Raw genomic sequence first — 25,212 nt, 5'->3', positions numbered from 1 at the left:
GAACCTCATTAAAGAGGAGCTGTCGCCTCTCATGACATGTCTGTTTTAGGCTTCGTTCACATCTGCGTTGTGGCATCTGTTCTAGCGGATCCGTTTAAATTTTAAAAAAAACGGACAGACTGACGCCAGACTAAATGCAACCGAAGATAAAAAATTTTTTTGACTGATCAGTTTACCGGATCCGTCAAAAAAACAAACTCTCTCTTTTTTCGGTTTGTCATCAGTTATGCTCTGTTTTTAACGGCTCCGTTTTTATCTTTGCATCTTTCTTGCATTCATTTTAAGTCTGCGCATCTGCAGAAAAAAATTGATCCGTTAAACGTAATGCATAAGGGCCTGTTCACATCACCGTTCATTTCCGTTCCGGGGTTCCGTCGACTGCGTTATTGATTCCGTCGGAAAACCGGAAACCAGGCGGAATGGTGACGAACGGAAAGCACTAGCGATGTTTCCGTCACCATTGAGATCAATGGTAACTGAAACGGAAGCTGTGCTGTCAGTTTCACTTTCCGTTGCGGGGTTCACCCGACGGAACCCCGGAACGGAAATGAACGGTGATGTGAACAGGCCCTAACTGAGAAAAACGGATGGCATATCAGTTTGTACCCGTCATCTATTGACTTCAATGTTAAAAAAAAAAAAACATACAGCTCATTTACATCAGGTTTCCGTAATTTGTGATGGAAACAATAGCGCAGCAGACTACGCTATTTCTTCTGTCAAAAAAAACGGAAACCTGCCGGAACGGAGCCTAACTGAGCACAACTGATGCAAAAATAAAACCCATTGAAATCAATGTTTTTTGGTTTTTTTTACATAAACGTTAATTTCCGTTCTTGTGGTCCTCTGACTGATATGCTAGAACGGAAGCCACAACGCAGATGTGAACACAGCCTTAGTAAATACTTATATTTCCCATAAAATAGCAATTCTGGAACATGTTTTCTTAGAACTCTTGTGATTCCTCTCTTATTCCTCCTAGAAATGTATAAATAAATTGACAACTGGGTGTTACCATTCCCCTTGTGAACGGGGTGTGTTCCTGCCAAGCATCACTCTGCCTGCACTGATTGGACATTGTCAGTCTCCGTAGGGACACCCCCAACTTGTAACAAACACCCTGTTGGCAAATTATTCATAAGTTTCTAAAAGGAATAACAGGAGCGTCACAACAAAGCGTTATAAGATGATCCAGAATTGTTATTTCATGGGGAATACAATTATTTTCTAAAACAGACAAGTCAGGGGAGGTGACGGATACTCTTTAAAAATATGCACGCTGTTTTTTAATGTAACTTTTCTGTAGAGGTTTGATCGTTTTGAAGCTATGATGGCTGTAGACTTGATAGCTGGCGGCTGACCGCACTGATCTCCCACCACTGACATTTTCTGCCCCACCAGATTTACAGCGAGATACTCGAGGCTGCACCACTGATCACATCTTCTGTTCTTCATCCTGTGGACCTTGTGTGGATTCAAATCACCAAATACAGAAATATCTACATCCGATGATCCTACTTGCCTATAGTGGCAAAGAATATGTAAGGCCTCTTTCACATGGCAGTATTTGTAAACCGCAACCAGGAGTGTGTCCAAAACACGGGAGAGGTTCAGATCTTTCCATTATACTCTTTATCTGTGTAGGTTTAACTCCTGGTTTTGACTTACAAATACTGATGAAAAATAGTGCGTGTGAAAGCGGCCGAGACGTGTAGTCCTCAGAGTATTTGTTGATTTTTAAATGCACGTGAGTTCCCCATGACAACTCCGCACCTGACAAGAATCAGAACAGGAAGTGTTGTCATCAGAATCTCTTATTAGTTAGACTTCCATCCGGTAACTTCAAGTGATCATATTGTAGCCTATAACGTCAGGCCAAGTTCACACCTAGCGTTTTTGTTACAAAAAATTTCTACAGCTAATCCGCAGTGGCAAGTCTTTTACCAAATCGTGTGGATTGCACTGCAGGGAAAAAAAAAAATACAAACCCTATACTCACCTCCCTTGGTTCTCTTATGCAATGGTTACTTGCTTCCTCGCCGTTCTCTGCACATTCGGTCTCCAGCGATGATGCATTGTCAGGGCAGTTTCTGCACATAAAATGTCAGCAGCATACGGATGAGATTTGTACAAAGGTCATCCACTTTGCTGATACTGTATTCCACTGCAGATTATCAGTCTGCAGATCCGGATGGAAAATCTGCAGCAAATCCCCTACATGTGAACGTAGCCTAAAACACTTTACATTTATTTTTATTTTTGTACATTAAATGTCGGTTTTTCTTTTTCTCTAATAGTTCTCCTTTTATGTCCCTTTTGTAGTATAATTGAGTTTGTATGTACTTTTTTATGAAGCGCTCTGGATGCTGCATATCTGTGATGTTTCTCTACTCTATAAATAACTATAGGAAATGTCTGTTACAGTTCAGTGCCGCAGACGCCCCGATTACCCAATGACTGTTTAGTCAGCTAAACAAATGATGGGAATCAGCACTGCATTAACCCTTACCCGGCTCTCACACAAAGACCTGGCCAGGGAGCAGATGGCTGCCGGGGCGCACTAATAAAGGCGGCCATGTGTTCTCATTTACTATTCACTTATAGGATTGTGACTATGACTCGCTGGTGATAATGTGCCCTCCGGCTCTCAAGCCTTTCACCATCTTCACTCATGAATGTAGATCTGGTCAATAAACTCTTAATAATGGAGAACATACACATTTACTGAAAACATATTAACTGTTTGCTGACTCCAGGAGGTTCTCGGTGAACCTCCATTTCCATATTTTTTATTTTCTCCATGCCATTGTGCCGTGAGTTAACCTCTTTGTTTTACTCCAGGCTGGTGGCACAAGACCATAAACCTCTATTGTCTGGAATTAAATGCTCAAGTGGAACGGTGTTTGATCCCTAATAATCTCGAGCTGACTTTCCAGTCAGAAAATTCCTTCTGGTTTGATCTAAGATTTGTATGACTTTACGTTTCCTTGTATATTCAGTGTCGTCTGCCTGTATTATTATTGCTATTGTCATTATTGCGGGCGTTTACCACTCTGGCTATGTCTGGGGATGTCGTCTCGTGTACAGACACACGGTATATAATGTAATAACATGATGTTGTGTGATCAGCTCCTCTAGGGGTCCAGCAGCCATCATTACTCGGGACGTCCCCCACAATCTACACTCAGCAATCGGCCCTCGCTGCTGCCGGCCTTAGCGCCCCTTCTCCAGGAAACTACCAGCTCACTCAGACTGCGGCACTACAGCAACAGGCGGCAGCCGCAGCTGCTGCAGCGGCTCTTCAGCAGGTAAATTCTCATTGCGTCCATCTCCATTCTACATTACTGTAAAGTCAGTGTGACACTGGTTCCAGGATATCTGATCAAAAGAGATTGGGTTGAACAGATCACCTGGAACCAGTGTCACACTGACTTTACAGTAATTGAAAACTGAAGTTTTTATATCTGGCGGCATTGGGGCTAAAGATGTGTTGCCATTAATCGGGCCGCAAACTGTGGATCCTAGTGTCCGTAATGCCTGCAAGTTGATTCCGTGTGTACACCTGTATTTCGTGGTTCGCGGCCATAGGAGCGTCACGTGATCGGATTTTCCAGGCGTTACCAAGCAACATATCCACAAAATGTGGACAGCACACGGATGGCTTCTTGCATGGATTCAGTGTGCTGTCTTTTATTTTTGCAGACCCTGAAACTTGAATGGCGGCACAGGTCAACAAAAACGGACACTGATAGGACATGGTTTATCATTTCCGCAAAAAAAAAAAAGCACTGAAGTGTCATGGCCCCATAGAAATGAATGGGTCTCTGTACAGATAGCACACTGAAGAAAACCACGGTTATGTGATTGAACCCGAACTTTTATTATATGAATAACACTGTGATATATATTTATGGTTTGTTTTTGTTTTTTTAACAGCAATATTCCCAGCCACAGCAAATTTACAGTGTGCAGCAACAGGTTTGTATACATTTTTAATTTCTTTTCATGAAAACCCTTATTGATTCCCTTATTTTGCTATAATTGCCTGAATAGTGTTACTTGTGAAATACTGTTATTTTGGCATAATGGGGAAGATTTATCAATAATGTTGCAAAATGCATAATTTTATGACACTGAACACTGCGCAACTCCTTACACCGCCGTAAACATAATTTAGCGCCATTAATAATTTAGTTGCATTTCACAGCTCCTCTGAGCCACAGCCCTTTTTCTAGACCGTTTTTAGAAACTGTTGAAGTAGGTGCAAAAGGTGTCTAAAATACATTATAAATTTGGCTCACTCTTTAGCCTCCACCTTTTTGGCACCAGAATTCAGTTGCATTTTGCTTGGTAAATTTCCTCCATTGTGACATTATTATTATTTTTTTAAGAGAACCTTTCACCTGCCCATATATGTGCAGCATGTAATGGGCAGGGCTGCACACATTCGGGGTACTTTAAAAAAATTGACGATCATCCTCCGTTATTTAGATATCGGTGCCGTTATATTTGGCGCCCGATATTTAAATAACCCCCTGAAATGTCAATGGGGCGTGTAATTGGCAAAAGGGTGTGTTACTATCGCTCTGACACTGTCCAATCAGCTGTGAACAGTGTGACCGCAAGAGCTGGAGAGAGGAGTGCGCGCACGCACCGCCGCCACCACCACTGAACAGAAGAGGAGGAGAGAATGTGAATTCTTCTATTCCGTGCCGGCAGGAGTATCGTCAGCAGCGGCGTTGTGGCTATGCGAATACGCTCTCACTCTTCATCTCTCGGCAGACAAGGACGACAAGACTGATCTCTCGAGATTACACGACCCATTGACAGTTCAGGGGGTTATTTACATATCGGGTGCCAAATATAATGGCACCGATCTCTAAATAACGGAGGAGGATAGGATTTTTTTTTTTTTTTAAAGTGCCCCAGGATTTGTGCAGCCCTGCCCATTACAAGCTTCACTCAGCTGCACATGTATGGGCAGGTGAAAGGTTCTCTTTAAAGTGTAGCTAAACGTTTGACAAACTTCTGAAATGTCCTAGTGACATGTCACAAGTTTGTATTGGTGGGGGTCCGAGCACTGAGACCCGCACCAATCGCTAGAACGCAGAAGCAGATGAAGCTCTCGTGTGAGCGCTCAGCCGCTTCGTGTCTGTTTGGCTTTTTCCGGATATCTGATGTATCGGAGTACGGGCTCATAGACTGAGTCCGTACACAATACATTTATTTCCGGAAAAAGCCGAACAGACACGAAGCAGCTGAGCGCTCACACGAGAGCTTCATCTGCTTCGTTCTAGTGATTGGTGGGGGGCTCAGTGCTCGGACCCCCCCTAATCCAAACGTTTAGCCACATTTTTTTAAATTTTTAATCTCCAGCATTGTCCAGCACTGCGACATTAAAAACCTTGATCACTATGCAGGTTTCCAGTGTTGTGAGACAAGTGTGTATCCCTAATTTTGGCTACTTGGCAATCCTATCCATGTCTTGCAATACATTTTTGTCTGTTGCATATCATGACTTTTATGGGTAAACAAACTTATACCTGCAACAGAAGTAGTTTATCCAAATAGTTTTAGCGAGGCACAAGTCCTAAGATTTCCAACTATTCATTTGGTTTTCTACATGTGACTAGTGTTTGTTGTGACTGTGTATTTATATACTACTTTCTCTGTAGTTTTGAGCAGTGATAGTTGCTGATTTTGTCACTAATTCCTTGTATTCAAACTTGTACATACTAACATACATTCATGCTGGGTTGGACAAAACTCATTTAAAAATGTAGCTTTTTATTTAATTGATTAAAGGGGTGTTCTCATCTGGGACCTTCCCCTGACGCAGTCTCGCCTGGTGAGGTTGTCGCATCCAGGCGTAGAATGAATGGAGAGGTGGCTAGGATTGCAGATACAGCTGAGTTTGCTGTGCTACACTGTTTCCGTTACTTCTATGGAAGTGAATGGGAATAATGGAAACAGCCCAGCTCGCCCTGCTCAACTGTTTATGTAACTCCCATTCACTTCAATGGGCGTTATGTAAACAGCGTAGTTCATTGAGCTCATCTGTTTCCAAATCCTGGGCCAATTCTTATTTTTTTTTTATTCTCCGGATGCATCGGCCCCCTCACCAGGCGGGACTGGGTCAGGGGACCCATGTTATGGAGATAGGTGTCGGACCCACATCTATCATACATTTATGGCATATCCTGTGGCTATGCCATAAATGTCTAAGATGGGAATACCCCTTTTAGGTTCTTGCTGGGACATTTGAAAACGCCAAGTGGCATCTATAGTCTACGGTATGTTGTCAGTATGTTAGGTTTGCATGCGTTTATAGTATGATTTTGTGTGTCATCCCGTTTTCATTTTTATTCCCTTTGGTCAGTTGCAGCAGCCTCAGCAGACATTAATAACTCAGGTGAGTACATGGAGTCAACAACAAAAGAATAAAGTTTTATATAGCGTGTCATGTGCTGTTCTCTGGGTACTTTTGTACTGAATGTCACCATTATTTTGCAGCCTGCTGTTGCCCTTCCTACAAGTCTTGCCCTTTCTGCACCCCAGCAGGCCACGCAGATAACTGTCTCTTACCCCACTCCAAGGTCAAGTCAACAACAGGCTCAGCCCCAGAAACAGCGTGTTTTCACTGGGGTTGTTACAAAGCTTCATGAAACGTTTGGCTTTGTGGATGAAGATGTGTTTTTCCAGTTGACGTATGTATTAAGTCACGTTAAAAGAAGAGTACATTTCATGTTTCTCAAATACACGATGATCATTACTACCATTCTTGTTTATTCAGTAAATATGTGTGTTCATTCAGTAGCTGTAAAACTCTGCCCTTTCTTCCTACCTCATGGGAAGTCTTTTAAGGTGTCTTAAGGTGATGAAGTGTAGGTGAACCTACACACATAGTCCTGTGCAAAAGTTTTAGGCAGTTATGGAAAAATGCTGTAAAGTTTGAATGCTTTCAAAAAATAGAAGTGTTATTAGTTGTTTTTTTTTTCTTCAATTCACAAAACACAAAGTGAATGAACAGAGGAGAAATCTAAATCAAATCACTATTTGGTGTGACCCCACTTTGCCTTCAAAACAGAATCAATTCTTCTAGATACACTTGTGCAAAGTCATGGATTTTGTAGGATTATAGTCAGGTGTATAATGAACCAATTATACCAAACAGGTGATAATGATCATAATTTTCATAATGTAGGTTGAAACACAGTCATTAACTGTAACAGAAACTGCTGTGTAGGAGGCTTAAAATTGGGTGAGGAAAAGCCAAACACTGCTACAAAGGTGAGGTTGTAGAACACCGTTTCATGTCACAGGTCCACCATAGCAAGACTGAGCACAGCAACAAGACACAAGGTAGTTATACTGCATCAGCAAGGTGTCTCCCAAAGATTTCAAAACAGACCGGGTTTCAAGATGTGCCGTTTAAGCTCTTTTGAAGAAGCACAAAGAAACGGGCAACATTGAGGACTGTAGACTCAGTGGTCGGCCATGGAAACTTAGTGAAGCAGATCAGACCCATCATGCTTACTTCCCTTCAAAATCGGATGATTTCCAGCAGTGTCATTGGCTCAGAACTGGCAGAAACCAGTGGGACCCAGGTACACCTATCTACTGTTTGGAGAGGTCTGGCCAGAAGTGGTCTTCATGAAAAAATTGCGTCCAAAAAGCCATACCTTCAACGTGAAAACAAGTCCAAGCAACTCAACTATGCACGAAAAAATAGGAACTGGGGTGCAGAAAAATGTCAGCAGTTGCTCTGGACTGATGAGTCAAAATGTGAAATATTTGGCTGTAATAGAAGGCAGTTTGTTCGCCGAAGGGCTGGAGAGCGATACCATAATGAGTGTCTGCAGGCATCAGTAAAGCATGATGGAGGATCCTTGCAAGTTTGGGGCAGCACTTCAGCAAATGGAGTTGGGATTTGGTCAGGATTAATGGTGTCCTAAATGCTGAGAAATACAGGCTGATACTTATCCATCATGCAATACCATCAGGGAGGTGTCTGATTGGCTCCAAATTTATTCTACAGCAAAACAACGACCCCAAAGATACAGTCCATGTTATTAAGAACTATCTTCAGCATAAAGTAGAACAAGGCGCCCTGGAAGTGAAGATATGGTCCCCACAGAGTCCTGATCTCAACATCGAGTCTGTCTGGGATTACATGAAGAGACAGAAGGATTTGAATCCTTCAATCAATGAAGATCTGTGGTTTGTTTTCCAAGATGTTTAGAACAACATTCTTGCTGAGTTCCTTCAAAAAGTGTGTGTAAGTGTACCTAGAAGAATTGATGCTGTTTTGAAGGCAAAGGGTGGTCACACCAAATATTGATTTGATTCAGATTTCTCTTCTGTTCATTCACTTTGTATTTTGTTAATTGATAAACAAAACTATTACTTCTATTTTTGAAAGCATTCTTACTTTACAGCATTTTTCCACAACTGCCTAAAATTTTAACACAGTACTGTATATATAGCAACCCTAAAATCTAACCGGTCAACTTGAAATATGATTATCCTTTTCCTGTCAGACAGTCAGCAGACAGACTACATTTTAAGGCTTGGTAAAATCGTGACATTACCATGACTCGTGAGCAACTTTATTGTATCGCGCAAATGACCTCGCAACTTTTTTTTTTTCTCCATTGAAGTTGTCTTCAAGTTGCAGTAATACTGTGATTTTACCCCAAATAGCGGGTGGCTTTGTGCCAATAGGCAGCTTGTGAGTACAGATTCTTGTACACTTTATATAATATTCCTTCTTTTGCTGTTGTCTCTCCAGTGCTGTTAAAGGAAAGTCCCCACAGGTTGGAGATCGGGTTTTGGTAGAAGCCACTTATAATCCCAACATGCCATTTAAATGGAATGCACTAAGGATTCAGACCCTTCCCAACCAGGTAAATATTCCCAATGTCTTGTCTCCTAATGTCCCTTTGATGTATTGTCTGTCTGTTTCATTTTCTAATTTTGTCTACATTGCAGAATCCAACTCCAGCACAACCTTTGATAAAGAATCCCCCAGTGGTAATGCCACCTGTCGCACAACAGGCTGCTTTTGGGGTGCAGACTCAGCCCCCACCACAAGCACAAACTCTGTTGCAGGCCCAAATATCTGCTGCATCTCTAAATCCATTGCTTCAAGCACAACCATCTCCTCTATTACAACAGCAGCCACCAAAAGGTACTCACCATCTCACCAAAACTTCTCTTACCCTTTTGTACCATCCTCAAAATGGAAGGAAACCTTTCTGCAAAACAAAATGGTTTTTCAGCATGTATGCAGTTGACATTGATGCTTCATTATCTTTATGAACTAGATTAGGACTGTCCGTGTTGCAGTCTGTGGGCTGGTCGTGGACATTTTGTTGTGGTCTTAAATACCCTTGGTAACCCTTATTCATTAAAGGGGTTGTCTCAGCAGGACCACCCCTGTCCATACGCCCTATAAGGGCATATGGATGTCATAGAGCGGGTACTCCTGCTGGCCCTGCGTTCCCTCGGCGATAACCGCTAATCTTCTGGGGTAGAGAATCCAGACCCGTTGGCTCCTTTAATGTAATAATTTAAAGCTGTCCGTGCACGTTAAATAGATGTCTGGCAGCCATCTCTTGCGACTCCCCCCGTGTACATGCATTTTGGTGCATGTTTATTTCAATAGGGAAATACACCACTGGCAACAGCTGCTGCCCCATATACATTAGATCGTTGGACGATCCCACTAATTTCTGCAGGTTCGGCTATCTTGAATGCGTATGGCCGGCTTAAAGTTTACTTATAAAGGTCTCTAAGTTGAATTTCACCATGCTCAGATCTAAAGAGGAAAAATTTAGTTTTTGTTTAGGTTTTAATTTTAAAATAATTGTATTTTATTTTTGCAACTTTCAAAATGCAAGTGTTCTTTTTTTGTATTTTTAAAGTTTGTAATCAACATGTTTAGTGCTTTATATTTAATTCATATGATTTAGTTTATCAAAAATGTCTAACATAAAAACTGGCCTTGCTGACCGTGTAACTTTTAAGTTTTCCAGACCTGTTTAAGAAATGAAAGCTGGGCTGTGATTGGTTGCTACAAGCAACAAGGCCACTTTTTGAAGACCACAGCTGCAGGGAGACCAGTGTGTCAAATTAACTCCTTAACGCCGAAGGACGGATATATACGTCCTCAGCAGCTGCTAGTTCGCGCAGGAGGACGGATATATCCGTCCTGTGATTGTGCGGGTACTGACAGCGTACTCATGCGATCAGCGGCAGGAGCACGGCTGTTATACACAGCCTGGCTCCTGCTGCAACTGCCGGAATCGAAGCGCGCTCCGATTCCGGCAGTTTAACCCATTAAATGCCGCTGTCAATAGTGACAGCGGCATCTAATGTGTTTGACAGAGGGAGGGAGCTCCCTCTGTCACCCGATCGGCGCCCCCGCAAACAAATCGCGGGTCGCCGTCGGGTTTCCATGACAGCCGGGGGTCTAACAAAGACCCCCAGGTCTGTCTTCCGCAACTGCCTGTTAGGCGATGCCGGAGGCATGACCTAACAGGTTGCCTGTCAGTGTTACACTGACAGGCAATAATGCTTTGGTATACTAAGTATACCAAAGCATTATATATGCGATCGGCACATCGCATAGTGAAGTCCCCTGGTGGGACTTAAAAAAAAAATGTCAATCAGTTAAATAAAGTTTGTTGAAAAAAATAAAATAATAATTACAGTCAAAATCAAATAAAACTACTTTTTTTGCCCAAAAAGTGGTTTTTATTCAGTAAAAGTGTCAAAACAAATCACACATACACATATATGGTATCCCCACGATCGTAACGACTTGACCAATAAAATGAGGACATTAATTAAACCGCCGGATGAACGGCGTCCAAAAAAAACGCTAAAAACAACGGCAAAATTCTCTCTTTTCTCCCATTCCCCCCATAAAAAATAAAATAAAAGTTAATCTATAAGTCCTATGTACCTCAAAATAGTACTAATGAAAACTACACATTGGCCCGCAAAAATCAAGCCCACGTATGGCCACATCGACGGAAAAATAAAAAAATGACGGCTCTTGGAACGCAACGATGCAAAAACAAGTAATTTTTTTCTAAAAGGGTTTTTATTGTGCAAACGTAGAAAAAACATATAAAACCTTTACATATTTGGTATCCCCGTAATCGTGCTGACCCATAGAATAAAGTTAACATGTTATTTACGCTGCATAGTAAACGGCGTAAATTTATAACGTGAAAATTAATGCTGGAATAGCTGCTTATTTTCAATTCTCTCCTAAAATAAAGTTAATAAAAGTTAATCAATATGTTATAAGCATCTAAAAATGGTACAATTACAAAATACAACTCGTCCCACAAAAAACAAGCCCTTATACGGCTATGTCGACGTAATAAAAAAAACGTTACAACTCTTGGAATGCGACCATGAAAAAACAAAAAATAATCCTTGGTCATTAACGTGCAAAATGGCCCGGTCATTAAGGGGTTAAATCAATTTTATCCATAATGCAGCTTTGTGGATATAAAAAGTCTACACACCCCTGTTAAAATGTCATGTTACAAAATCAGTCTAAGGTAAATCATTTCAAAACGTTTTTCACTTTTTAATGTCACCTATAATCTGTACAATTCCATTGAAAAACAAACGGAAATCTTTTAGGGTGGAAAAATAAAGAACAAAAATAATGTGGATGCATAAATATGCACACCCTTAAACCAATACTTTGTTGAATTATCCTTTGACTTTATGTCCGCATTCAGTCTTTTGGGTAGAAGTCTATCAGCATGGCACATCTAGACTTGCCAATTGTTGCCCACTCTTCCTTGTAAAAGCGCTCCAAATCTGTCCGATTGTGAGGGCACTTCCTGTGTACAGCCCTCTTCAGGTCACCCCATTTTCAATGGGATTCAGGTCTGGGCTCTGGCTGGGCCATTCCAAAACTTTAATCTTCTGGTGAAGTCATTCTTTTGTTGAGTTGGAGGTTCTGCTTTGGGTCGTTGTCGTGCTGAAAGGTGAAATTCCTCTACATCTTCAGCTTTTTAGCAGAGGCCTGCAGGTTTTGTGCCAATATTGCCTGATATTTGGAACTGTTCATAATTCCCTGCACCTTGCCTAAAGTTCCAGCTGCAGAAAAACAGCCCCAAAGCATATTGCTGCCCCCACCATGCTTCACTGTGGTTATGGTGTTCTTTTGGTGATGTGCAGTATTGGCTTTGCACCAAACATACCTTTTGGAATTATGGCCAAAAAGTTCAACCTTAGTCTCATCAGGCCATAACCCGTTTCCCCACATGCTTTTGGCAGACTTGATGAAGGTCTTTGCAAAACATAGCCGGGCTTGGATGTTTTTCTTTGTTAGAAAAGGCTTCCGTCTTGCCACCCAACCCCATATACCAGACATATGAAGAATACGGGAGATTGTTGTCACATGCTCTACACAACTAGTACCTGCCAGAAAGTCCTGCAGCTCCTTTAATGTTGCTGTAGGCCTCCTGGTAGCCTCCCGGACAATTTTCGTCTTGTCTTTTAATCAAGTTTTGAGGGGCATCCAGTTCTTGGTAATGTCACGGTTGTGCCAAATGTAATCCACTTCTTGATGACCGTCTTCACTGTGTTCCATGGTATATCTAATGCATTGAAATTCTTTGGCACCCTTCTCCTCACTGATGCCATTCAACAATCGGATCCCTTTGATGTGTTGTAATCTCTTTACGGACCATGGCTTTTGCTGTCACATGCAACAATGAAAATGTCAGGAAAATCCTAATAGAACAGCTCAACTTTATATGGGGTTACTCAGAATCACTTTAAATAATGAAAGCTGGGCACGGACTACTATTTAACAGGAGTTTAAATGTGATTGCCAAATTCTGAACACAAGCACATCCCCAATTATAAGAGGGTGTTCACACTTATGCAACCATGTTATTATAGTTTTCTTTTTCCCCTCTAAATTATTTCAGTTTGTTTTTCAATGGAATTGTACAGATTATGGGTCACGTTAAAAGTGGAAAAAGTTCTGAAATGATTCATCTGGTACTGATTTTTTGACATGACAAAAACCTGGCATTTTAACGGGGGTGTGTAGAATTTTTATATCCATTGTACATGGATCCATATGCAAATATTTTCAGGTAATTGGCTTTATGTTTGTCCTGCAACCTCTGTCCCTGAAATCAATGATTGGCAACAGTATGTTATAGGTCAGAGCACTAGACATGTGCTGTTGGTGTAGCTTCACTCACTACAAGCCATAGATCTTCGTGAATTGCTGCATCTTGCTCAATAAAGTCAATCAGTACCACTCCACCTCACACAGTGTAATTGCTGTTTTGTCTTCTATATCACATACACATTTGTTTTTTGTTTCGATTTGTAAATGGATTTTGGGAAAAAGAATGTAAGGTTTTTCATCTCCTTAGTGTCCCTTTCACACTTGTGTATTTTGCATCAATATTTGTAAGCCAAAACCAGGAGCGGAGCCTACAATGAGGAAAAGTATAATGGAAAGCTTCGTACCTCTTCCATGTCTCTTGACCCACTTCTAGTATTGACTTACAAATACTGATGATAAAATACTACTATAAATACTGCCGTGTGAAAGTGGCCTTAAAAGAAATTAGCTAAACAGGTATTTGATTGTTGACTATCTGCATGAAAGGACTTTATGTGCAGGATTGTGCAAAAATCAATCAATGAATGGTTAGATAGCTAAAATATACCCCTCTGTACCTGTAGCCAAATATGAGACCCTTTTGATGCCTCCTTTTTCATACAATTGCATTTATTCCTTTTAGCAGGCTTATTGCAGACTCCGGTTCGCATTGTATCTCAGCCCCAGCCAGTTCGCAGAATTGAACCGCCATCAAGATTCTCTGGTAGGATTGATCGAGGCGACTCTCTAACCAGTAGAAAAGATGACAGAAAGTAAGTGACTACCTTTTCATATATAAACATGGAGATATCTGTAGAAATATGGTGGCTCAAACTATATGTACAACACCGATAGAGGCAGCTGCAAACCATGGAACAAACTGCTGTGTATTCTGAAAATTAGGCCTTATCCAGATGGCCGTGTTCAGTCCGTTATATACGGATCATTTGTCGGCCGCATTTCCCGGACCGGCCACAGTTCAGGGAGCCGGGCTCCTAGCGTCATAGTTATATATGATGCTAGGAGTGCCCTCCACCCGCGGGAATACTGTCCCATACTGTAAACATTATAGTACAGGACAGTATTCCCGCGGGGAGGCGGGGGCTCCTAGCATGATAGATAAGTATGATTTCTAGGAGCCCGGCTCTTTGAACTGTGGTCGGTTCGGGAAATGCAGCTGACATACGGTCTGTTTATCACGGACCGATCACAGCCGTCTGAATAAGGCCTTACTAAAAGTGTGTGTTGCAGTATAGTGTGTGAAATCATATTGCACTGACGAGGTTGGTGAACGTTTTTTAGAAAAATGTACACCCCTTATTTTGGAATATTTTATGTATGCACTTTTATGTTTTCTTTGTCGTCTTGTGGCCATCAGGCTTTAGTTTGTGGGTGTGGCCAAAATCGTGTGTCACGTTCTTTTCATTAATATTGTACGTGAAACCTTTTTTACTCCAAAAACCTGTTAAATAGCTGATGCTGGTTCAGGCCTTTTTGTCCTGCTGTTTCTCTAGGGACAGGTGAGCTCAGCAGACACTTGGTTAATAAATAATATAACATAATGGTACCTGAGATCTGCTGTCTGTGACTAAACCACTACACATATTACGTTACGTGTGAGCATCTGCTGTACTCTATTCAATAAACTTCATTTGTAAGATCCTGAAGAAGCCCTTTTTCAGTATGTTAGGGAACGTATAAAAAAAATACATATCAATTTTGGAAAATTAGATAAATGTTTGAGTGTTTTAATTATTTTTTCACAGATGCCCTTCTTACAATACGTCTGCACTTCTGATCGTATTAAGGAGGTTTTCTAATATTGGTAATAATTTGTACTTGGGAATACACGTTCTCTTTGAATACTCATGGACTATGCGCCCTATAGTGTCTTTCTAGAATGGACAAGCACAATGTACATTGTGGCAGCTACAGAATATGGGTCTTATTTGTGTTGCAAGGCTAAACGCTATGGCCAAATGATCCCACAAAGCACATTTATAATTTAGCCAAAGGATGGGTGATGAATGTATGATAGCTGCACTCTGCTGTCTCCGTCTGCACCATAGACATTGAATGGAGCGGCAGCGCACATGTTTGACCGCTGCGCCATTCAAAATCCTCCTCACTGCGATTGGGCAGTGAGGGGGAACAGGGGTCAAGATTCGGTGGGGGCCCCCAGTGATCATACGCTTATCACCTTTATTCTGCGGATAGGTGATTAAATGTGCTTAGTGGGAAATCCCGGTTAATGTAATGGCACCAGTAGTGCTGATGAGAACTACTAGTTTAAAGATCTGCAGCACAACTTTCTCCAGGACCATCCCTGCGGGGTGTGCACATCATAAGGTCACGCTCTCAGGATCCACATCATGCAGGAATTAGAAATAGGCGGCAGCACTCTAAATCTCACCCAAAAAGTTGTTATTGTTTACAATCCTCTGACATATTTCGACCCTCGCTGGAGTCTCTCAAGCCTGAGATCTACTTGAGGTCTGTGACCTGATTTTTTTTATTTTGCTTGTTTCTCTTATGGGATGTAGAGGTGCGATTACAGTATTTTCTCATGCTCCATTTTACCTATTTGCAGACAGATGCATTGCAATTCTGTAACCCTTTCAGGACTGAGCCATTTTTTTGCTTTTCCATTTTCGTTTTTTACTCCCCGCCTTCCAAGAGCCATAACTTTTTTTTTTTTTTTTCTGTCAAGAGGTGGTGTGAGGGCTTATTTTTTGAGGGAGGAATTGTAGTTTCTATTGGCACCATTTAAAGTACCGTTTGATATACAGGGAAACTGAAAACAAATTCTTTGAGGGCTGAAATTAGAAAAAAAAACTGATTCCTCCATTATTTTTTGGGTTTCGTTTTTACGACTTTTACCATGCGGTAAAAACGACAACTTAACTTTATTCTGCGGCTCGATACGATTACGGTGATACCAAATTTATATAGTTTTTTTTAATGTTTTTTTCTTTGTAAAATATAATTTATGAAAAAATAAAAAACATTTTTTTTCGTCGATTGAGCGGTGTGAGGGCTTGTTTTGCAGGACGAGCTGTAGTTTTATTAATACCACTTTTAGCGAGCTGTTGGAGGGGGCCGGTCCTCTCTAATGTCTAAGATTCTGCGGTTGGGATTGATTGCAGCATTTGAGGGGGTTAAACAACCAGGAACAGCGCGATCGCTGTTTCTGGTCGTTCGTCTCGGGTGTCAGCTCACACCCGCAGTGTATGGAGCAGACTCCGCACGTGAGCCCGTTCCATAATCACCCCCCATACCGGGACGTGCTATTACATCGAGGTGTGCGAAGGGGGTTAAATACATCAGGATATAATTTTGCACAAAGCTCCAGGGTGTTACGTTTTATATGAAACTCATAACTTAGTACTTAAAGGCTATGTACACCTTTTGAAAGGCAAAAATTATTTTTTTTACTTATAAGGTGTATCCGTGTGTTTTGGTAACTTTGTAAATATTTTACTAAAAAGTATTTTAACTTTTATTTTAGATACAGCTGCTCTGTATTCTCTATGCAGAGCAGCTGTATCTAGCGCTATTCACTGAATCAGTCAGTCCCGCGGACCTGACAGGTTGTGACAGCTGGTCCTGCATGTCTGACACGCAGGATCCACCTGAAAACTATCAAATCTAAGTTATGAATTTAGATGTAATAGATTACAGGTGGATCACACGCAGGACCCGCCGACACTGATAAAGCTGCTCTGTATACAGAATACAAAGCCGCTGTATCTGAAAAAGTAAAAATTTTTAATAAAATGTATTTACGAAGTTACACAAAACACACTGAAAATTTTGTCTTTCAAAGATTTACATAGCCTTTAATGTGCTCTAAGTTTTTAATATATACTGGTTCTCATGACTATATACTGCTCTATGAAAGTGTCAATGTCGCCCGTAACCGCCAATAAGATTTCGGTTTTCCTGAATAAGATTCTAGATGAAAGTAGTTATAACACTTTTCTTTAAAATAGTTTCTATGAATGAGGCCTATTATATCGGAAGTTGTTCCAGTCCTTTAGTACAATCTGAAAATCAGTTTTTTGCGTTTCTATGGAAAATGTGTCCAATTGCAGTAAAAATGTATGCGGTTTTGCAGTGCAGCTTTTGGTCGCGTGGTAAAAAAACACTGCTAAACGGTGTGAATAGTCCCATACAGAACGTCGATTAAGCCGTCCCTTCCCCATTGCTGTACTAATTTTATTTATTTTGCCTCATTTCTATGGTGCTTTTTCACTGCTGATTTTTCTATACTAGTATTGGGGCAAAAGGAAGTGTAAATATGCTATTTATCCGATTCATTGCAACCATTACACAATGAGCTTTATTTTTATTTAAAAATGTAAAAAGCAAAATTGAGAAGTTAACCGTAAAAATAATTTCTGAAACTTTACAGTCGAGATAGGGATCGGGAGAGGCGCCGATCACGTGACCGTTCACCTCAGAGAAAACGCTCAAGAGAAAGATCTCCACGACGTGAGCGAGAGAGGTCACCTCGCAGACCTAGGAGGGTGCTGCCCCGCTACACTGTACAGTTTTCCAGGTTCTCACTGGATTGGTAAGTTTTTTTATAAATGTGTATTTTAATTTGACTGTATTGAAGGTTGACTAGCCTTAAGGGTTATGTGAAGTACATATGACTTCTAACAGTATTGTTTTCAGCAGAGTTCAAAGAAATGTGTATCTCTGTTTTACAGCATTACTTTGGATTCACAATGGAGTTTTTCTGTTTCAGCTGTTTAAAGGGGTTTTCTGGTACTTTGATAGTGATGTCCTAGTTTTAGGATATCAGGTCCATCTCCCGGCATCCCACAACGATCAGCGGAGTGAAGGGGCTGTGGTCAGAGCCATGTCCTCTTCATTGTTTACCAGGCACAGCACTGTACACTGGAGCGGCTCTTCCTGGCACTGCTGCTCCGTCCCATTCTAGTCAATGGAATGAAGTTGCAATACCAGGCACAGCCACTACCAAATTTACGGTGCTGTGCCTGGTAAACCATAATGGGGACGCAGAGCTTAGATCGCTACGGCCCCTTGGTGGGGGTGATGGGAGTTGGAACCGCACCTATGTTATTGTGAAGGCCTATTTTTAAGATAGGCTATCAATGTTAAAGTCCTGTAAAACACTTTAAGGCCGGGTTCCCACATAGCGTAAATGCTGCGGAATTTCCGCAACAGAATTCTGTAGGGAAATTCTGCAGCATTTACAGCGGGTTTTCTCCATTGAATTCAATGGGGATGCAAAAGCCATGTGTTGTCACTTTTGCGGCGGATTTGCAGCGATTGCGCCGCAAAGGAGGCAACTCAGGGGAAAAATAAAAAATCATACTTACCCAGAACTCGCTCCTTCATGACGTTGCCTCCCATGTGAGTTCTGCAGCCAATCACCCCACCCGATCATGATGTATTCAATCAGAATTCGATCATGGGCTGGAGCCGATTTAAAAATTTTAGCGTATAGTTTTAGATCTACGTTTAACAGAAAAATAGGTCAGTAGCTCGAGCAAAGGTGAGGATCCTTTCCCAGTTTAGGAAGGAGTGCGACATGGGCCTCCATTGTTTGAGGGGGGAAGGGAGAGGCGTTGGAGATGTCATTGAAAGTCTGAAGGAGTAGAGGGGAGAGGAGAGCTGAAAATGTTTTGTAGAATTTAGTGGTGAAGCGGTCTGGGCCCAAACTTTAACCACCGGCTAAGGAGCGTATCGCAAACCATTCCTCAGTGTGCTGGACTCTCTCTTGAATAATGGATGGAAAAGGTTCTGAACAATAAGGGTATGTTCACACGGCCTATTTTCAGACGTAATTCGGGCGTTATATGCCTCGAATTACGCCTGAAAAGACGGCTCCATTACGCCTGCAAACATCTGCCCATTGCTTGCAATGGGTTTTACGATGTTCTGTTCAGACGAGGTGTTATTTTACGCGTCGCTGTCAAAAGACGGCGCGTAAAAAGACGCCTGCGTCAAAGACGCCGCGAAAAATGCGAGTACTTGCAAGAACATCTGAAAATCAGGAGCGGTTTTCGCCTGAAAACCGCTCTGTAATTTCAGAGGTAATTTGTTAAGACGTGTGAACATACCCTAACAGCTAAAACACGAAAGCAATGCCTCTTTAAATAGAAGCCGGCCAGGCGATCAACTCATCACAGTGGGTCCAGCAGTCCGAAAGTTCAGCTGTTATCGCCGGGGAAACCCGCTGCAGGGGAAATGTAGTATTATATGCTGGCTATTTAAAACGCCCGACAACGTAATGCCAGGTCCGCAAGAACCGGCGTACATCATGTGGTATTCTGATATCTCCTCCTTTTTAGCATGCCTTAAAAATGAGATCAATAAAGCTCTATAAAAAAAAACTGCAATAAATCCATTTTATAATCCATTGTAAGAATTGTCTTCTTTCCGTGGTGCAGCCCTGGATGTGACATGATGGAACTGAGGCGACGTTATCAGAACCTGTACATTCCCAGCGATTTCTTTGATACCCAGTTTACATGGGTGGAAGCTTTTCCGATCCCTCGGCCATTCCAGCTCGGAAGTTACAGTAATTTTTATGTCATGCACAAGGAAGTGGATCCACTTGAGAAAAATACTGCCGTTCTAGATCCTCCCGATGTGGACCATACGTACAGTGCAAAGGTATGCGCCAAATATCAATTGTTTCCGCAGTGCTGTACAGTTACTGACTGATGTGTGAGTTTACACTAATCTCCATTTTTAGGCCCCATGCACACGACCGTAGATTTCGTCTGTAATTGTGGACCATAATTACGGACACAGTCATTTCTATGGACCAAAGACACCTTCCCATATATTTGTGGGAAGGTGTACGGGCTGTAGAAAGTTTACGGATTGTTCTCCCATACGTTATATGGGAGCACGGGCTAAAAATGGCTGTCCATTACGTGTGTGTGTGTGTGTGTGTGTGTGTGTGTGTGTGTGTGTGATTACGGGCACGGCCGTGTGCATGAGGCCTTACCTATTTATATACTTCTATATGTTGTGTGTTGGCGGAAATCGTTAAATAGTTAAATGCTGATTCCGGTGAATATCGTTATAAACACTGAGATATACCTATCTAAATGATTCAGTGTTTATTGTTTAATACATTTTTTAATATACACGGTGGGGCTTTTTTTCACAGTGGTGTGTTACCCCTGTTTTTAGCGAGTTACTATAATAAAAGGTATATTTTACTCAATGTCACTTCAGTGAATTTCTTACCTATTTATATACTTCTATATGTTGTGTGTTGGCGGAAATCGTTAAATAGTTATCTTGTTAGGGATTGCCCGCTGTTAATAAGAGTACGGTGGTTGAGTTGTGTGCTTATGCCAGTCCATGGTAAACACTAACATTTCATCTGTTCTTACGAGATATATATATAAAATTTCATTTTTGCTTCCTTTCTTTGCACGTCATTAAACTAGGTGATGTTACTTGCAAGTCCCGCTCTGGAGGATTTATATCACAAATCTTGTGCCCTTGCAGAGGACCCAGTTGAAGTTAAAGAAGGTTTCCAGCACCCAGCAAGACTGATAAAGGTAAACCTAATATTGATGTAAAGTTGGTTATACTCGGTATATGTAAATTACCCAGTAGCCTCCTAGGTTAATGTAAGCAGCCGCTCACATATTTTTTTTTAATTCTTCATAATAGCAATGTTTGTATATTTAGAATTTTTTTGTTGCCTAAATTTTAAGCTACCATATGTTTTTGGATCTTTTTAGTCCGGTTGTGTATTACATTTTTTGTTCTAGTTCGGGAAATTAGATTGTGGGTCCCCATTGGAGGCGCTCCATGCTCATGACTGACGTTGCCAGTCTATGATGACATCACTGTCGCATTATGTTCAGCCCCGGACGCTACATACTGTGGGCCATGTCCTCCCAGGCCCACAGCTCAGGCAATGAGCATGGGGTGACATTGGGGGTGGTTAGATGCAGAGAGCTGGAGCACTTGCTGCGCTTCAGACTGCTCGAGTGGCACTTGCAACCTAATTTACTGATCAGAATAAAGTGGATTTTCTCTGAAAAGAGGCTGATGGCAAGCAATACAAAGATATGTAGGAGCGTGGTTTTAGAAGGTTACCAAATGCTGGTACTTGTTTGGTAGGCAAAAATTACCTGACGGATTCCTTTTAACCCTAATAGGTAAGCAGACTAATCGTATAGGTAGGATTCTGGCCTATTGTAAGATAAAAAAAAAAATCTTGCTGGCCAGTGATGGTTTTAACAATTTTGGCAAACCTTGTTTCATTAGTATATGCAAGAAAAGGTAATGGGCTAGGTATTGTCCCTGCGGGACAACCTCCCTTGTATAATAGAGAGGCAACTCTATAATGATTATATATACATACAAGAAACAGAGTGTATAGCCAAGTATATATGAAAGGAATAACACATTTTATTAAATACATATAAAAACATACATGTTTAAAAGGTACATGAGTGGAGAGACTCTATATAGTATATACACAGGTAAATAGGAACACCAGGTGTACGATGTATTTAAGGTCCTTGTATTAAGGACATATCAATAGGGCAGTGTGCTATCATAGATGACGTAGGTTGTTTGGAATAAAGACTGTTTGTGTTAAGGTAAAAAATGTCTAGGGGGTATTTACTAACGTACAATATTCCTGACATCGATAACTCACATAGCCTTACCCATAGTAAAAGTCCTGGTAGCCTGGGTGCCTGTGTATGGAACCCCGACGCACGTTTCGCGATATCAGCTTCCTCAAGGGAAGGTTGTTTCAATAGTGTTTCAATGATATAATGCGCAAATCCCCTGCAGCACCGTCACAGGAAAAAAATGAGGCAATACATGGTGCCCGTTGAAATCCATGTTCTGGACATGAAAGGACCTACAGAGAATGTGGACTTTTGACCAAAAAAAAACCCCATAAAATCATATAATTTCTTCCCCCATATGAAATTATACACATGGAATGTTGTGAAAATGCCAACCAGCACTTTCCAGGGCCTTCTCATGGGCACTTTCATGGAATTTTTGTTTTTTTCTTTTTAAAAAAAAATATGCATACAAATTTTACAAAATCACATCGATCCAGATGCTAGAAAACATTCGCGTCGCTGACCTGACAAATGGCCTGATTAGCCGCAGTCTGGACTAAAATATGATCTGAGCTCTAACCCTTATAATCTAGTTGCGGCAATCATTTAAATTCACCACATACGTTCTTTTATTTTATTTTTTTTATTCTAGTTTTTAGTGGGAATGAAGGGTAAGGATGAGGCAATGGCAATTGGAGGACACTGGTCTCCTTCCCTTGATGGTCCAGATCCAGACAAAGACCCTTCCGTGCTTATCAAAACTGCAGTTCGATGTTGTAAATCCCTGACTGGCATTGACCTGAGCTTGTGTACGCAGTGGTAAGTCCAGTTCCTTTATCGGGGCATGTCTCCTATTTTATCTACGGCTTCACTTTCAGAGCTTTGCCGTTGCTCTCGTTTCACTAAAATGTATGCGTCTTTTTGTTCGCAATGAAGAGCAGGAGGTTTGTTGTTTATAGGAATTCTTAATGTTTCTTTGCACTATAAAGATTTTTTTCATTTTTTTTTTTCATGATCAGCTACAGATCGTCCAGAAGAACACCTCTTTAAATTGTCCTAAATCCAAGTTGTGTTGCCGTGATTTCTAATGGTATTTCGAGCTTTGTTGACATCTATAAGAAAATTCTTCTGAAATCGATGTCAATTTAATCACAATTAGTGTAGATTATCTTCTCAATATAGTTTCTTAAGAATTTTCACAAGGTTCAGTATCCACGTCAGTAATTATATGTACTTTTTTTTATTTTATTTTTTTTGCTTGCTCAAAACAATGCTTCGACTTACCTGAAGAAAATCAATGGCCTTTTATATAATTGTTTTTTTTTTGTTGTTTTTTTTTATTGTTTTATTTTTTTTATAGACAACCCTGAGCTAGCTGTTCATGATGTGCTACAACAGAACTAGGCTCTTATATTCTATGCATTCTAGATTTTGGTTTTCCAACATGCTTCTTCCCTTGCGACAGGTACCGTTTTGCAGAGATTCGCTACCATCGCCCCGAGGAGACCCACAAGGGGCGTTCGGTTCCTGCTCATGTGGAGACAGTGGTTTTATTTTTCCCGGATGTTTGGCATTGCCTTCCCACCCGCTCAGAGTGGGAAAACCTGTGCCGAGGATACAAGCAGCAGCTGACCGACAAGCTTCAGGGTGAACGCAAGGAAGCTGATGGAGAACAGGCACTGAACGCTAATCTCTTTTTCTATTTCCGCTTCTCGCAGGCACAGGAACAGGCACAATGTACTGCACACACTAAACACCACCCCTCCCCCTCCAAAGAACACTTCTTGCAACGTCTGCAGTGTAGTGAATCTTGCGTATTGCAGCTTCCTGACATGGAAAATTTAGAATGATCTAAATACAATTATTCTTTGTTTTTATTTGGGCTTTTTTATTCATTTTTAGTAATATTAGCTTGTTGGGTCAATTGGATTTACTGATATTTGGCCCCATTCACCATCTACCCATCTTAAAAGGGTTCACATTTATCATTTCATACTTTGAAATAAAAAAATAAAATAAAAGACCCTGAACCATTTTATTTTTGGGTAATAAATGAACAGTAGATATATGGAAATAAAACAGACTTTAATGACAGACTTGTCTTTGTAGACGAGCAAAGTCTGTGTATACTGTTATTACTTATTCTATTTATTATCCCTTTGTTTCACAGATCTGGCTTTGATTGACTTAGTGGTCAGTGAGAGTGCTAGAATGTGTGTATGTGCCTCAACAAAGCTTTAGGAGAAGACACTGAAAAATTGTGACCTTGCTACTTGCACGGACCTGCAACAGTGATAAATTCTCCCAGGGCCTTTTTATAACCACTTTATATGTTTGTACTAGGAAGAAGAGGACAAAGATGATGGGGACGCAAAAGAAATTTGTATTCCTACTCACTGGTCAAAACTTGATCCAAAGGTAATGAAGGTAAGCTCAATGTCCAGAAAAGGCACAGACATTACTGTAGGGTCAAGGACAACCTAGAGACAAACCCATGATTCCAACGCTAAGTGCAAAAGTTAGGTTTAAATTGGTTATGTGGGGCGCTGGCGGGGAACCGGAAGTCTAGTTGCAGTCCTTCTTGATGACAACACGACTCTTCGTCGTTATTCCTTCTCAAACCTAGTATCAAAGAGGGAACTCAGTGGTAGTTTAAGTGAAGAGATACTGTTCATGTTACGTACATCTTGTCTGTACGGTGTTCTCTAGCGTTACACGCAAACTGACCAACCCCCCCCCCCCCCCGATTGGTTTACATTGGTTTACTTTTTTTGTTTGAAGGATGGAATAGTAGACTATGCTTTTCCATTCCTCCAGATCTTGCAAAAAAAAAAGGGTATACTACCCATCATACATTTTGTTTTTTACTTGGAAGCCCGTGTGTGACACTTACCACTGTATGGCATATATCACAAATATACTTTTAACTTATATGCCATGGGCATTTAAATATGTGGGCTTTTCCTTTGCATATGTGGTCTAGTATTACCTGGTTTTGTGCCCACTTGTCCAAGACTATAAAAAGGATGTTACAGAAACCCGCACCGCTCTTGTACGTGGACTATGTTTGAGATTGCCGTTTAGCCCTAATGAAGTGTTTCTAGAAGAAAATAAGCAGAACTTTTTGTCTAATTCTGAACAACCCTCTTAAGATTTATGCCTAAGATCTGTGACTGGTACCTTGTAATGGACTCCACTATAACTCGCCATAAAGTTCTCATGAAGTTTTATATATTTTTTTTCTCTGTGTGTAACTTACAATTTTTCAGGTAAATGATCTACGTAAAGAGCTTGAGAGTCGCACTCTTAGTTCAAAAGGGTTAAAATCTCAGTTAATAGCACGATTAACAAAGCAACTCCGCGTAGAAGAGCAAAAAGAGGAGCAGAAGGAACAAGAAAAAGGTGAAAAAGAAGAGGAGGAGGAGGAAGAGCGTAAATCTGAGGATGACAAGGAGGTTTGTA

General features: G+C 41.0%; 1 protein-coding gene across 3 annotated transcripts in view; it reads left to right on the top strand.

Annotated features, from left to right (window-relative positions):
* CCAR1 (cell division cycle and apoptosis regulator 1) overlaps positions 1-25,212 on the top strand; it is a 52,149-nt gene that overhangs the window by 10,968 nt on the left and 15,969 nt on the right. For 2 of the 3 annotated variants that reach the window (XM_075841457.1, XM_075841460.1), the window contains exons 3-16: positions 3,130-3,308; positions 3,937-3,978; positions 6,380-6,412; positions 6,514-6,707; positions 8,792-8,906; positions 8,992-9,190; positions 13,803-13,932; positions 17,574-17,735; positions 19,585-19,810; positions 20,602-20,715; positions 22,403-22,569; positions 23,216-23,426; positions 24,094-24,177; positions 25,020-25,205. In XM_075841457.1, the coding sequence (XP_075697572.1) occupies positions 3,130-3,308; positions 3,937-3,978; positions 6,380-6,412; positions 6,514-6,707; positions 8,792-8,906; positions 8,992-9,190; positions 13,803-13,932; positions 17,574-17,735; positions 19,585-19,810; positions 20,602-20,715; positions 22,403-22,569; positions 23,216-23,426; positions 24,094-24,177; positions 25,020-25,205 (2,042 nt within the window). The remainder of the gene's footprint in view (positions 1-3,129; positions 3,309-3,936; positions 3,979-6,379; positions 6,413-6,513; positions 6,708-8,791; positions 8,907-8,991; positions 9,191-13,802; positions 13,933-17,573; positions 17,736-19,584; positions 19,811-20,601; positions 20,716-22,402; positions 22,570-23,215; positions 23,427-24,093; positions 24,178-25,019; positions 25,206-25,212) is intronic. The other variant, XM_075841458.1, reaches the window with a different exon arrangement.

This window comes from Rhinoderma darwinii, chromosome 11 (genome assembly GCF_050947455.1).
Source record: "Rhinoderma darwinii isolate aRhiDar2 chromosome 11, aRhiDar2.hap1, whole genome shotgun sequence".
NCBI classification, from domain to species: domain Eukaryota; kingdom Metazoa; phylum Chordata; class Amphibia; order Anura; family Rhinodermatidae; genus Rhinoderma; species Rhinoderma darwinii.
Note: the sequence above shows the minus strand (reverse complement) of the source record. Positions and strands in the feature narration are given on the sequence as shown.